Here is a 15832-nt window from a genome sequence, read left to right on the forward strand (position 1 = left end):
ATGTAAATAAAATATCTGTCAAAAGTGATTTGGAAACTGTGAAACAGAAGTGAGAATATTAAGGGGGAAGGCAAACCAACTGTCTTTTTCACACACCATGTTGACTAGCTAACAAAGTTACAAAGAAAGAATTTACTACCTTCATGTTTACAGTTCAAAGAGCTTACCAACTCATTTGGGTTTAAGAAGTCCTTCAGATCCTTGTATGAAATATACAAACTTAGACAGTATTTATTATCATATGAGAGGAGCAGACACTATCAGAAACCTTGGCTGTGCAACTGGAGCAGCTACATTAAGAGCACGTTTGCTCTCACACACACAGACAGTCCTGATTTCTTGGTTATGGCATCTGTTCAGATGGTGCGTTGGCAATTAATAGCATTCCAAAAACTGCCTACAGTACAAAGGGAATTTTCATTTAAGGTTCCCCTCCCTTTTCATGTGTGGGCTATTTTTGGAAGTATGGTTTTATTTTTTTCCATGCACTGAAAGAGAATTAAGAAAATTCCAACATGCCTTAGTGTCAGCAAGTGCTCTTTTTAGTCCAGGTACCAGAGAATGATTGATGAACCTGTCAAGCCTACAGTAGCGGACAGAGAAAGTTGGCCGAAGTTCAGTGTTATTGAAAGAAATCTCAAATACTTATTTCATCTCCTCTATTAACTTTAATCACATTTTCAACATGCAGCCAAGAATGAAGCTTTGACAGTAAGCCATAAATTTACACAAGCAAGCATTGTCACTTCTCTGCAGTAGCAACACTGAGATAACACGAGAAAGTTGGGTATTTTCTTTCTTGTGCCTTTCTTTACAGGAGAGCAATAAAAAAGATTTGAAAGATTTATCCATACCTCGAATTCATTTGCTATAAATCTCAGAAATTATTGCATTTAATTTTGCTAGGTTTATGGCAAATAAAAAATCAACTTCGTTTCTCAATTAGGCTGTTAAATGCAGATTTTTTTAAAGATCACAGTGATGACAGACTTGGTACATGTTTCATCATAATACACCTGCTTATGAGAACAGACGTTAAACACTAAAAAAGGATTTACATTTAACATGGATCATTTGCCATGTGGGCAAACACTTCTGGTTTATTCAGAGCCAGAATCTTTATATGGTTCCAGAGGGACTCCTTGGCAGATTTTGCTGATTACTCATTACACAGTTGAAACATGGACAGACATTATTTATCTTACAAAGCTTACCCACAGCAAAATAGACACAAAAATGAGGTAAATACTATGGATAAGATTATGGTTTTTGGAAAGGCTAAACGTCAAATATATTTTTGGTAAGCTTTTCCTTCTAAGTCTGTTTTAAAAGCTGAAAATATTAAGTGCTGGAAGGCCACTTCACAAGTGTGTTTTGTCATTCAGTGAAACACGTGGCATCATGCTGTCCTGTAAAACCTGCAACCCTTCCCAATGGGCGGCTCGAAGACCAATGTGGCCATCTTTGCCTCAGTAGAGAAAAGATTTTGACTCTCACCTCTCTTAAATGGGATCTCTGCTCTAAAGACAGTTGTCTTTGTCCACGTTACCCATGGAATAATACTGTATACATTCCTTCCAATAGCCAAGGACGTTATGACAGGTAGCTATTCTATCTGCCTTCTAAGCCACAATAACTAACCCAATATGGGAATGAATTAAATTATTTTTCTAAGTCTATACCTACAGTTCTCTGAGATAATCAACTGAAAAGACACCCAATGCTGATTAACAAAAAGCAAATTTATCCCATTTTTTCCCTCCTATCCCCCCCATTCAAATAGTCATATATAGGCACTTAAAACTGGAAAGTTGTGGCTCTCTTCCTCTATTAGACACTTCATTAAGACTCCAATAGAACTTTCTTCTGATGTAAGAGTGCCACTGAATATATTGCTAAGCTTGAAGCACAGGCTAAATGGTTTGGTGGGCACAGTTTTTTGGGGGAAGTCAATGTTCTCTTACTAAATTGTCACTGTTGTGGTTAAAGTTCTTAAAAGGTTGAAAATTTCGCTAGGTCCTTCTCCATCTCGGCATACTGTTCTTTAAGCCTCTCCATGGCTTTTCTGTGCTCTTCATCCACTTCAGCCTGTCTGCTGTGTTGTTCTTTCATGAAATCTTCCCACTGGGTTATATGCTGTTTTTCACTAGCTATTAAATGGTCATTAAGAATCTGAGAAAAGAAATTTGAAAGTCACATGACATTTTCCAGACAATTATCCTTCTATGCACAAGAGATAAACATAACTTTAACTCTGGTATTTGCCTACTACAGCAATCAGCTTGAAAGTCACAATGCTAAAATGGCACGGCAGTTTTAATGTCTAACAAGAACATGACAAATCAGAAACATCTAAGGCTTCTCTTACTATGAGTGAACTCAGATGGTAACCGTATTTCTGAAATTTCTAAAATGTCTATTATCTTTAAATGACAAAATCAAATACAATCCAAGTAAATTTTCATGTCTCTATTTCTTTTCAAATTCCATTTAAGTGTATATAATTTTTAAATCAAGTGTAAAGAATATATGCCAAAAGAAATCATTACTATGAGAAACCAAGGTGCATGTCTTACATAACATTTTTTTTTAAGCATTAAAAAAGATTTTAAATTTAAAAAAGCTTTGGGGGTACCTAGCTGGCTCAGTCAGTTGAGCATCCACCTTTTGCTCAGGTCACGATTCCAGGATCCTGGGACTGAGTTGGGCTCCCTGTGCAGCGGGGAGCCTGCTTCTCCCTCTGCCTCTGCCACTCCCCCTGTTTGTGCTCTCTCTTTGTCAAATAAATTAACAAAAATTCTTTTAAAGAAAATTTTAAAAAGATTTTTTTTTTAAAAGATTTTTTTAATTATTTATTTATTTGACAGACAGAGATCACAAGCAGGCAGAGAGGCAGGCAGAGAGAGAGGGAGGAGAAAGCAGGCTCCCCGCTGAGCAGAGAGCCCGATGTGGGGCTCGATCCCAGGACCCTGGGATCATGACCTGAGCCGAAGGCAGAGGCTTTAACCCACTGAGCCACTCAGGTGCCCCAAAAAGCTTTTAAATCTAAAAAAGATTATTAATCTTTAATATGCAAAGATTATTAATCACTGGATGCAAAGATTATTAATCACTGGAAAAGAACTCATGTCATTTCTTCTGGTTTTGTTCCATTCCTTAAGGTAAATAAATACCAAAAGCATCTGTGCAAATAAGTTAAGTTCTTGAGATGTTTCTTAATATTTCTACATGAAGATGAAAAAATTTTCTTTTGACTACCACAACAATAAAGATAAAAAAATGTTAAGTGCAGGGACGCCTGGGTGGCTCAGTTGGTTAAGCAGCTGCCTTCGGCTCAGGTTATGATCCCAGTGTCCTGGGATCGAGTCCCACATCGGGCTCCTTGCTCGGCAGGGAGCCTGCTTCTCCCTCTGCCTCTGCGTGTGCTTGCTCTCTCTCCCTCTCTCTCTGACAAATAAATAAATAAAATCTTAAAAAAAAAATGTTAAGTGCAAAGGTGTAAGTTTAGTACAATTTTAATCATCTCTGAATACGTACAACAAAGAGAAACTAAATACGAAAGAGAGTTAGAAAAATAATTTTATCTCCCTGCCTTAAATGTTCTACATACATGTCTTTAGAAGTCTGGATACAGACTAAGTTCTATTAAGAAAAAAAAAAACAAAAAACAAAAAACAAAAAAAATGGGACAGATACAAACCATAAAAAGTTATAAAGCACCTAAAGTCATTATAAATTCCAGCACTCTAATGAAAACAGGACACCTGGCACACTCAGATACTGGTGCCCAGAGGCCTGGTCAGGCCAAAAGGGTAGCCAGTAGGGAAAAAAATGGGAACTGTGTTTTCATGCTGTCATCACATCCTAGCTGCTCCATTTTCTCTCTCATCTGAGATGATGATAAGCAAGATAAAAAGGTGGATAATTTGTTGTTCTCTAAGTATCTATGAAATACATGTTTTTGCTACCTGTCCTGCATATCTTATCTATTCCTAAAAACTACTGTTATAAAATGACATTATTTTCACTTTACACATGAAGATTAAGGTTTAAGGACACTAAAGGTATTTTTCCACGGTCACTCAGCTATTAAGTTGTAGATTCAAACTTAGGTCTTCGTGATACCCAACCTATGCCTTTTTTATCCAAAGTGCGAATTGGATCTTTCCAGAGGAAGGGTTACACAGGTAGAAAAAGTCTCTTTTACAGGACAAAAACAACTACTATAAGAGCTTTTTCTTGCCAATCTGATCCGGTTTCTCTGCACAGAGGCTTTTCAAGTGAAACCAGATTGGAGTGAGTCTGAAGTTTGCCTTAAAGTCGAACATTCCCATAAAACATGTGCCTCAGACCAGGCACTACAGTGGTGGGGAGAGGGTTAGGGAGGGGTTTGCTGGTGGCAATAAAGTTAGGAAACAGGCTAAACAAAAAGTTAGGAAACAGGCTAATCAAAATTCAGAACTTTATTTTTTAACTTTTCAGCCTCCAAAAAATGAATAAAACATGAAGAGTTCATTAAACTCTTTTCATGGAACTTTGGCAAAAATTCTTATATTCTAGGAGAAAAGCCACAGTCAGACTAAAGATAGAAGAAAATGCACATAGACTTTCTCAAGATGGGATCCTGCTTTTAGCTGTAAACTATTTTTTAATAAATCAGAAAATACTAAACATGCACACTCAGATATTGCCTAATAGATTTTTCTTTTCTTTTTATTCTTTTAAGATATGTCATAATTGGCTCAGCCAACCCTGTGATTTAGACCACAAGGCAACAGCCCTAATTTCACTTCCCACCAGAGAGCACTTTTTCCAGTGCAATTCAATGGAAAAATGATTTGGGAAGCATATAAACCTAACTTTAAATTCTGGTTCACTTGCTACCAGCTGCTTGACCCTTAGCAAGCTGAAGTTTAACTTTAAAATGAGGAAAATACTTTACATTCATAAGTAAATATGAAGTCCAGAGGTAATATATGTACAGTTCCTAGCTCAATGCCTATGGAACTTAATAAAAATTAATATCACTATTATACAAATTATAAGCAAAACATCTAGAAGGAAAATCAAACCACTTTTTATCCTCCTCATTTTCTGTCCTTTAATTTTAAGAATTTATTTTTTATTTTATTAATTTTAATAAATTCAAAAAATATTCAATATTTATTTTTAAAGATTTTATTTATTTGAGAGAGAGAAAGGGAGAAACCCTGCGTGCATGCATAGGTCCATGCAGGGCAGAGGGAGAGGGAGAGGCAGGTCCGGGCTGAGCTGAGGGAGCCCAATGCCGGGCTTCATCCCAGGACCCTGGGGTCATGACCTGAGCCAAAGGCAGATGCTTAACCAACTGAACCACCCCGGCATTCTAGTTTTAGTAATCCAATTTCAGCAATGGATTCTTGTAATAATTTCAACAATATAGGCAACTCAAATAAAACTGAGTTTCCCCTTCCCATTCCTATACTCAATTTCAATCCTCCTTATCATTTGGTTCTAAGAAAGGACTTTAAGATGTCATTAAATACCAGTATGTCTATTTCGTAGTTTCAGAATATTATGACTAAAAATGTATATTCCAACTAGCTTCTTCACAAAAGATAGATCACTCCTTGGCCTCACTGTTCAGGTAAAAAGAAGGTGAATGTGGCCTATGCTCTAATCTAGCTGAAAATTTAGTCTTGCTTTCTCATCAAGAACTTCTTGAGGTCACTTTTAGTTTTATCTCAGACTCTCACTTTTAATAAAAGAAAATACTATGAGGGATGTCTGGGTGGCTCAGTGGGTTAAGCATCTGCCTTCAGCTCAGGTCCTGATCCCAGGCTCCTCTCCAGCTCCACCCAGCTCAGCGGGGAGTCTGCTTCTCCCTCTCCCTCCCACTCGCTCTCCCCCTGCTTGTGCGCGCTCACTCTCTCTCTCTCAAATGAATGAATGAATGAATGAATGAATAAGAAAAGTAAGTGCTACGCAATCTTGCATTCTTCTTACCAACCAGTAAAGAAAATTAAAGGACAGCTTCTACGTTCATGTACTGCCAATACCATACTCTTTACATAAATAAATAACATCTGCCTAGCTGGAATAACATCTACTGAAACTGAGGGGAGAACTATATGGTAAGTCTTTTTTTTTTTTTTAAGATTTTATTTATTTATTTGACAGAGATCACAGGCAGGCAGAGAGAGAGAGAGAGAGAGAGAGAAGCAGGTTCCCTGCTGAGCAGAGAGCCCCATGTGGGGCTCAGTCCCAGGACCCTGATATCATGACCTGAGCCGAAGGCAGAGACTTAACCCACTGAGACACCCAGGAGTCCCTAGAGTAAGTCTTTTAATCCAACAAAAGAAAAAATAAAAGTCAAGTCCAATTACAAATACTGCAGTATTCGTGAAAAGCTTGTTTGATTCTGAATTAACCTACCTTACTTTACACACAATTCTAACCATGTTAATTAACTGGTTTTCAAAAGTACACCATATTAAAAGTCACAAGTTAGAAAAAAAATGCTGATAAATGAGATAGGAAGAAATGATAGGCATCAGCCTTATGGGGAGGGAGAACACAGATACAAAAACTTAGAACACACATAGTATTTAAGGGTATTTCCCAAAGAGAAAAACTCTCTCTCAGGACACCCCTATATTCACCATCATGTAAAACTATTTTCAATAACTCCTAATTTCATAAAGAGATTTAGCCTATAATAATAATTTTTATGAAAACCAGAAAAGTATGAAATATATTTTTTAAAGATTTCCTCCCAAAATAAAGTGATGAAAGTGGTGTGCCTGAAGAAGATAAAAACCTCAGCTGTGAGGTCAACTTGGCTAGATGGAATGTTCCATTTTCTAAGATTCCCATAAGGTTTTATTTTATGTAATAGCAGAAAAATTCCCAATTAGCTGTATCTTACATATCACCTAGGCAAAGAGTTGAAAAGTATTCTACGACAGGAGGGAAGGTTATCCTAGGGTCTAGCTATTCAAAATGTACGGAAATGCAGTCTGGCCAGTTGTAACTTCCCTGGAATAGGACAAGGAGCTGAGCAGCTGCTTAACTGAAAGCAACACTGAATGAGCCCCCTAACTGACTGTCACAATACTTCAACTCCGCTGAAGGCATTCTAACGCCAACGTGCGCCCCAGCTCATACATGAGGAGGTTACAGAAGCCAAGGACTTAGCCCGAAATGCCAATGCATCTGGTCACAACTACAAAAAACTCTCAGAAATCAGGAAAAATCTTTTATAAATAACCACGCTAACTGCAGACCATCATCTCCTGGGCACATCACTTTCAGAAACAGCAATTCTGCTTTTATGTTCAAGAAATGGGGTTCTCATGAGAGACTATGGACTCTGAAAAACAATCTGAGGGGTTTGAAGGGGCGGGGGGTGGGAGGTTGGGGTACCAGGTGGTGGGTATTGGAGAGGGCACGGGTTGCCTGGAGCACTGGGTGTGGTGCAAAAACAATAAATACTGTTATGCCGAAAAGAAATTAAAAAAAAAAAAAATTTAAATAGCCAAAAAAAAAAAAAGAAAAAAGAAAAAGAAATGGGGTTCTATGTGAGATTTAGTCTGAAATAAATGTTCCTTTAATTAAAACACATTTGAAAAACAATGATCCCATTTAACTCTAGTTATGGTCAAACAGCTTCATACAAGTCTGATAGGAAGTGATAGTTCCCTACATACACACCAAATCCTTCCTCTAGCAAACTCTTTCCCGGTATTATAAATAGTTCAATGAGGACTAAAGATTATTTTCTGATGTTTGTACAAACGTATTTCTTTAATAACAACAAAATGAAGTCACATCACATAGGATGGTCTGCAGCTTTCTCTTTTCAGCAATGATACAATATGCACCGGGCACAGCCACAGCAGGAGGCTGAGAGAGCTCTGCCCTGGGGGCAAGTAATAAGACCGTGGATTGTCTGCAGAGAATTTACATCAAGGACACAAACAAATGAAAGACTGTTTTTTATCATCACCAGGCACTGACCATACTGAAAAATGTCGGTGATAAAATACTCCTAAACCAACAATCCTTCTTTCGTCTAAAGCTTTACACAATTACTGAGGTTACTGTTGAATTTTAATAATGTGTTTCAAATTAACACATTTTTATTATTTATACTTTAATAAATTGTGTCTTTTACACTGAAGTGAATTTAGAGGACTTCCAGTTACATAACCAGTCCCGGACAAAGATGAAGTCAGCTATACATGTTTATTTCCAAAGTAAATACCAAGTAGTCCAGAATCATTTCAGCTTTCTTTAGACACTAAGCCCCTCCAACCTCTGGGGAATTAAATATAACTGCACTTAAACGATGACAGTAGGGCAAATGCAGGTAAGATCTGAATCAGTTCAAATCCATTATTCTGTACTACCATTTTTTTGTACTTAAGTTTGAGTATGTTTTTATTTAGACTTAACATTTTTATACTATGGGGACACTGAGAGCCATCAGAACAACTGCCAAAGAATAAAGACAGTATTGCAATTTCTGGAATTCATTGTGATGCGATTTTTATGACGCTCTTCCGGACTTATTCTTATGCTTGACACTTTTCTGAACTATTTATCTTATATTTATAGTATATTAATTTATTATTATTTATTTTATTATTTATTATTAATTTATATTAAATTATATTAATATAAATATAAGCATTATATTTATATTAATGTCAAAGAAATTTCAAAATTATAATAAAAACCATTTTAAATCAACTGTGAATCAAAGAGATTAATAAATCTGTCTATACTATTTAATTTGAATAGTCAAATATCAAATTCAATGAGGTTATTAACCAATCTGCCTAAGAATCAAAAGCAAGCAGTAATATTATTAATTACCATAACAGACAATATATAGGTGACTTTTTTCTTTTTTTTCCAAAAAATAATCAATGCACTTAAATTTATTACTTACTTTTTTCCTTTGGTGTTATAGTTCTTTCAAGTTTTTTATTTTTTTATTGGTGTGACTACATACATGAAGTTAAAAACAATACCATCTGCGTTTTTGTTCTTGTCATTCATTATTCTTTAACATCTGACTTATTATTAAACATAATTTTTTGGGAGAAGCGTTAAAAGAAGGTCTATTCTTGGTGTCAAATATGGTATATATGCTGCTCCTATACAGACATATTTCCATGGACACACACTTAGAATAAGGTAGAATCAAGAGTAAAAATCCAGTTTTCTACTCTTTTTTGCTATATAACATTGTTTAAACCAAGTAATATATAAAATTATTAGTCTCAGGATTGGCAATGTTTTAAAAAATGACAGAAACTAACAAGTATTTTACATTCCAATTTCAAAAGCAATTAAGAGCTTCAAAAAACCAAATACACCTGAATAGGTAGAGAAAAAGTACAGGCACACACTGTTAACCACTTGGGGATTTATATGTGGGGCTCCTGCTAATTTTTAAAAAACAAAAGTGAAACTAACTTTAAAATAGTTTTTCCTCTTCTAGCAAGAGTTTAGGAGAGCATGTGGTATTAAAAATCAAGTCATTTCAGAACCAGATGAGTTTACTGGTGAATTCTACAGAATACTTAAAGAAGAATTAATACTAATCCTTCTCAAACTCTTCAAAAAATTTGAAGAGGAGGGAAGACTTCCCAACTCATTCTGTGAGGTCACCAATGTCCTGAGACGAAAGGCAGATAAAGACACTAGAAGAAAAATGGAGCGCCTGGGTGGTTCGGTCGTCGGTCATCTGCTCTCAGCTCAGGTCATAATCCTAGGGTCCTAGGATCGAGCCCATCAGGCTCTCTGCTCGGCAGGAAGCCTGCTTCTCCCTCTCCCACTCACCCTGCTTATGCTCTCTCTCTCTCACTGTGTTTCCCTCTGTCAAATAAATAAACGAATCTTTAAAAAAAAAAAAAAAAGACACTATAAGAAAAAAAAACAAGTGCAGATCAATATTCCTGATGAATACTGATATAAAATCCTCAATAAATTAGTGGCAAACTGAGTTCAAAAGCATATTAAAATATTCACACACTATTTTGCTCTTGGAATGTAAGGATGGTTTAAAACACACAAAAATCAATGAAAAAAATATACTACATCAACAGAATGAAGAGAAAAAAAACACGTTAACCATTTCAATCTAACGCAGAAAACATATTAGTCAAAGTTCAAGACCCTTACCTGGTAAAAACACTCCATAAACTAGTCATAAAAGGAAACTATCTCAACATAATAAAGGCCAATATGTGAAAAACTCACAGGTAGCATCATATCCAATGGCAAAAAACTGAAAGCGTTCCCTCTAATATCAGGAAGGAGACAACAGAATTTTGCTTTTGCCACTTCTCCTGAACTTAGTATTAGAAGTCCTAGCCAGGGCAATTAGGAGAGAAAAAAAAGAAGGCATCTAAATTGGAAAAGAGGTAAAATTATCTGTGCTTACAGAGAGCATAGTCTTATATGCAGAAAACCCTAAGGTTTCACACAAAAAAAACCTCACTAGAATCAACAAATTCAGCAAATTTTCCAGATACAAAATAAAAACTCAAAAATCAATTGCATTTCTATATACTAACAATGAACAATTCAAAAAGAGTATTAAGAAAATTCTATTTACAGTAGCATTTAAAAGACTATTTGGGAATGAATTTAACCAAGGAGACTTGTGCAAAAGACTTGTACACTGATAACTAGAAAACATTCCTAAAGAAGAAATTAAAGACATGTCAAGGGAAAGGCACCTCATGTTCATGGATTGGAAGACTTAATATTGTTAAGATGTCAGTACTATCCAAAGTGATCTGCAGGGTGAGTGGAATCCCTATTAAATTAGAATGACTTTTTTTACAGAAATAGAATACATCCTAAAAGTCATATGAAATCTCAAGTGACACCAAGTAGCCAAAACAATCCTGAAAAAAGAATGAAGTTGGAGGCCTCACACTGTCTTGACCATGTGTTCTAGTTTTGATAACTGGGGTCTTGCTAACCCTGGAAAGAGACTCTCCTTCCCACGGCTAGCTTATTCCTAGAGACAGGACTCATGACTCCCCTATGAGTGTACCTTTTATAAGCAAGCCAACCAACTGAGAGTCCATACCCCAACCACCTTTACTGGGATCTCAGCCCCTGGGCCACTATCTACTTGCTCTAATCACACAAAGCCAGACAGCCCCTATCCCCTAGAGCCTTCTGAAATTGTTCAAATTAGCCAATCCTAAGTCTGCTAACACTGTCTCACATGTTCCTTCCTGCTGAAACCACAATAATATGAATGATAATAACCTGTCTCCCTGCCCCCCCCACCCCACCTCCTGACTAACCTTGGTGCATCCTCATATGGTCCTGTGTGGTACAGCATACAACCTCCATTTGGGAACTATGAATAATAAACAGTCTTTCCATGGCAGTCATCCCTTTATCAGTTGGTCTTACCATATCTGAATAATAATAAAACCTTCATTTTACAAAATACATTTGTTGATTTCAGAACTTACCACAAAGCTACTGTGGTCAAAACAGTGTCGTACTAGTATAAGGAAAAACACACAGACCACTAGAATAGAAGTGTTCAGAAATAAACCCTTAGATAGATGGTCAAGTGATTTTTGATAAGAGTGTCAAAAATCATTCAATAGGGAAAAGGCAATCCTTTCAACAAGTGGTGCTGGAAAACTGGGTATCTACATGCAACTAAAAATGAAAATGGACCTTTACCTTGCATCATATACAAAAATTAACTCAAAATAGGTCAAAGATCTAACTGTCAAGATCTAAAACTATAAAATTCTTAGAAGACAACAGGGGAAAGCTTCATGACAATAGATTTAGCAATGATTTCTTGGCTATCACACCAAAAGCAGAGGCAATGAAAGTAAAAAAAAAAATTGAACTTCATCAAAATTAAAAGCTTGTGTGTATCAAAGGACACTATCAACAGAGTGAAAGCCAACCCACAGAACAGGAGAAAGTATTTACACATCATATGTATGATAAGGGGTTAATATCCAACATATATTAACCAACTCCTACAACTCAATAACAACAAAAACAAAACCAAATAACCTGATTAAAAGATGGGCAAAGGGCTTCAAGAAACATTTCTACAAAAAAGACATAAAAATAGCCAATAAACAAAGGAAAAGATACTCATTAAAGTAATGATAATGATAATCATTAAAGAAATGCAAATCAAAACCATGGTAAGATACCATCTCACACCCATTAGGACTGCTGCTACCAAAGAAACAGAAAATAACAAGTGTTGACAAGGATGCAGAGAAAATGGAACACTTGTGCACTGTGGATGGGAATATAGAGAAGTGTGACTACAGGAAACAGGATGGTCGTTCCTCAGAAAATTAAAAATTGAATTACCATTTAATCCAGTAGTTCCATCTTGAGTGTATACTTAAAAAAACTGAAGGCAGGGGTTTGAACAAATAGGTGTACACTCAAGTTAATAGCAGTGTTATTCACAATAGTGGTAATGTGGGAGCAACACAAGTATCCAAAGGCAAATGAATGGATACACAAAATATGGAATATACATATAATGGAGTCCTAGTCATTCTTAAAAAGGAATGAAATTCTGGTACTGGCTATGACATAGGTGAACAAAGAAATAAGCCAGTGACAAAAAGATAAATGCTGTACTATTCCACTTAGCACAGGTACCTAGACTAGTCCAATTATAGGGACAGACAGTGGAGTGCTGGTTGCCAGGAATCAAGGAAGTAGGAAAGGGGAGTTAGTGTTTAACAGGTAGAGTCTCAGTTGGGGTAGATGCAAGTTCTGGAAATGGATGGTAGTGATGCTTGTAGGGCAATGTGAATGTACTTAATGTCACAGAACTACACACTTAAAATCAGTTAAAATGGTAAATTTTATGTTACACTTATTTTACCACAACAAAAAAATTCTCACATCAGGTGTCAGAGGGTGCTTTCTAAATGGAATCAGTTACATTCTTAAATGAGTGGATAAATGTGTTTTTAAAATAAAATTAGAAAATGCCAACTTTAAAAGAGAAGAAAGAGAAGTTTATAAATGAGCTACAACTGTGTACAGAGTATTTTGCTGTAATGATTTTTATTTTTCTCTACAAGGAAAAAATAGTAATAGAACATTGACTGACTTACATTTATCTCATTAGAGATAAATTTAAAAAGAAGCCAACCTATGTCTAAGAACAGGTCTATAAGTGAACCGTAAAAACAAAATTTTGTAAAAACAAAATAAAAACAAAATTTTGTACATATTATAGTCTAAGTCAGTGATTCTTAACTGGGGAGGGGTGGATTTTAACCATCATTTAATTTTCTCTTGTCCCTCAAATTTTTGGATATCACAGCACAGGTTAGGGGGAAGGAAGTGCTATAGGCATGTGGTGGGTAAAAGCCAAAGATGCTTGTACACATCCTACCAAGCTGCCACAACAAAGAATTACCTATTCTAAAGGTCACAGTGCAGAGGTTGAGACATCCTGGCCTACAGGGAAACTCTGAATAAGCTAACTAAGGCCTAAAAGGCCCTTTCAAACATCTGTCAGTAATACACTGTCACTAATTTAACCTAGGCCTTATACCAAAAAATGAAAAAGAATTTACTGCAGTTAGAAGTGTCAGAATGTGATAGCCATCAGAAAGGATTTTAAACAGACTACTGCATACTGATCTGTTCCTTTGTACTGTCAAACTCTGTGACGAACAACGTATGTGTTATTTCCTTGCTCTCATGAAAAAAATCGTGCAGGGGTACAACTAAAATCAAGTGAGTATATGTAGACAAGATGAATCAGAGGATTCGTATTTATTATTATCTCTCGTCTGGTCAAATATGGCTTCAAAAGTTGACATGTGTGCATGTTTAAGTTTAAACTGCTGACGGGTATTCACAGCGTGTTTCCCTTGATGGTATATTTTTAAGTCCGTGAATTTTCTAAACTAGCTGTATTTTCATTTCACTACTTTTAATGCTAGCTTCCAAAATGCAATTTGTACTAGAGGGTAGTTTTCAAGACATATGTTAAACAACTGGGGAATGTGCATTTATTGTTCTTCTGAATGTACTTTTAGGTATCAATTGTGGGAAGTGTAATTTGGATGAATGACGTTTATCATAATTTACTTCCCACAGAATTCCACATATTGTCTTGACATAAAAGAATTAAAGATTAATGGCAATAGTCTATTTTATTCCATTACTACTCCCATCTTTCTTTGTTCTGAGAGCCATTCAAATATACAAAATGGAGCCAACAGTATAACCAAGGACAACAATTAACATGAGATTGTACGACCCAGCTAGAGGTCAGTTTTGCTTTGTACACATTTGCTAGATGAAAATTTAAACTTGTCTGTATCTTTTATATATATGTAATCCGAAACCTCGGCCATGTCAAAGTTTCTGCAGAAATCAGATACAGCAGTATAGAAAAAGGGTCCTTAAAGATGCATATTTCAAATGTTCTGCTAACTAGACAAGCACTAAAAAAGAAACAGAGACTAAAGGTTTATTGATCTGCAGAATATGAAGAATTATTACTTTTCTCTGAGCGTTGTCTGAGAAATGCATCTTTGTGTAACATTCAGCTGGTCAATTTTATTAAATTTTCTTGAGAAAAGAAAATAATTGGAGTGGATTCTTACACATGTAGCTTCGTAAATGCCATTAGCATGGCACAGTTAGTGAAACACACTTCAGTACATTCTAAAATACTAATTTTTAGGGACGCCTGGGTGGCGCAGTTGGTTGGACGACTGCCTTCGGCCCAGGGCGTGATCCTGGAGTCCCGGGATCGAGTCCCACATCAGGCTCCCAGCTCCATGGGGAGTCTGCTTCGCTCTCTGACCTTCTCCTCGCTCATGCTCTCTCTCACTGTCTCTCTCAAATAAATAAATAAAATCTTTAAAAAAAAAAAAAAAAGTTTAAAATACTAATTTTTAATGTGCGTTCCACATTAAAACATTCTCCGACATATTACCTGTAAGAAATATATGTAAGACTAACATAATCTAAGGCCTTTATTATTTCTTAAAGCCATTTTTATTCAAACCAAGGTACAGTATCTTAGTATCTTTTAATTTAAGAAATCATGAATGCATGGAATTCTCAAATGCTTCACCAACTTAAGAGACCACAGCAGGGCTCCTACCCACAGAGTGACTGTCTGCACCTTAAACAATAATCAAGCTGGCAGGGGGAAAATGGTGCCTTCCACTTGATGCAGTACAATTTGCAAAGCTGTTTCATGCAGATTATATAATACAATTTACCTGGTATAAGGAGAAAAATCAATCTGACAGGTAAGTGTAACTGGTATTTATTTTGCAACTGAGGAGCTTGAAGCTCAAGGATTTGTGTAAGGGGATGAGGCGAGCCAACAAAGGGAACACTGGAAGTCGAAGATTCCAGGTATTTTCTCACTTAAGCTGGTCATTTTCCTACTCATACACTGTTAATACACCAAATGTGAAAAAATTCCACGTGACAAGAGAAATTATTCCAATTAAATTTAATTTTAGGTTAGTTCTGCTAAAGAGTGGCAAGAATTGACATTTTATCACAATCGTAACTGTTCTGACAATGTCTTAGGAAGAAAGATCAATAATGTCTGAGCGCATATTCAGGTGAATCTGCTTAAATCATATAATAACATGCTACACAGAACACTCTTTTTTAAAATTTTTATTTTGAATAAATAAATAAATAAATAAAAAGAATTGCTTATTTACGCAACAGCCAGTATAGCCAGTGTTGTATCAAACAGCTTTTCTGCTTCTCAAAACCAGAAATGGTGCTGGTGCCCTCCACCACAAATTGTTTAACATAGCATTGA

The 15832-nt window shown here is 36.0% G+C and overlaps 1 protein-coding gene across 2 annotated transcripts in view; it reads right to left on the bottom strand.

The window, feature by feature from the left end:
• Nucleotides 1-648: 648 nt before the first annotated feature.
• BLOC1S5 (biogenesis of lysosomal organelles complex 1 subunit 5) overlaps nucleotides 649-15832 on the bottom strand; it is a 44119-nt gene continuing 28935 nt past the window's right edge. Inside the window, exon 5 of one of the 2 annotated variants that reach the window (XM_044258646.1) lies at nucleotides 649-2172. In XM_044258646.1, the coding sequence (XP_044114581.1) occupies nucleotides 1993-2172 (180 nt within the window). In that variant the 3' untranslated portion in view covers nucleotides 649-1992. The remainder of the gene's footprint in view (nucleotides 2173-15832) is intronic. The other variant, XM_044258657.1, reaches the window with a different exon arrangement.

Source organism: Neovison vison, chromosome 1, assembly GCF_020171115.1.
Source record: "Neovison vison isolate M4711 chromosome 1, ASM_NN_V1, whole genome shotgun sequence".
In the NCBI taxonomy this organism is placed as follows: Eukaryota; Metazoa; Chordata; class Mammalia; order Carnivora; family Mustelidae; genus Neogale; species Neogale vison.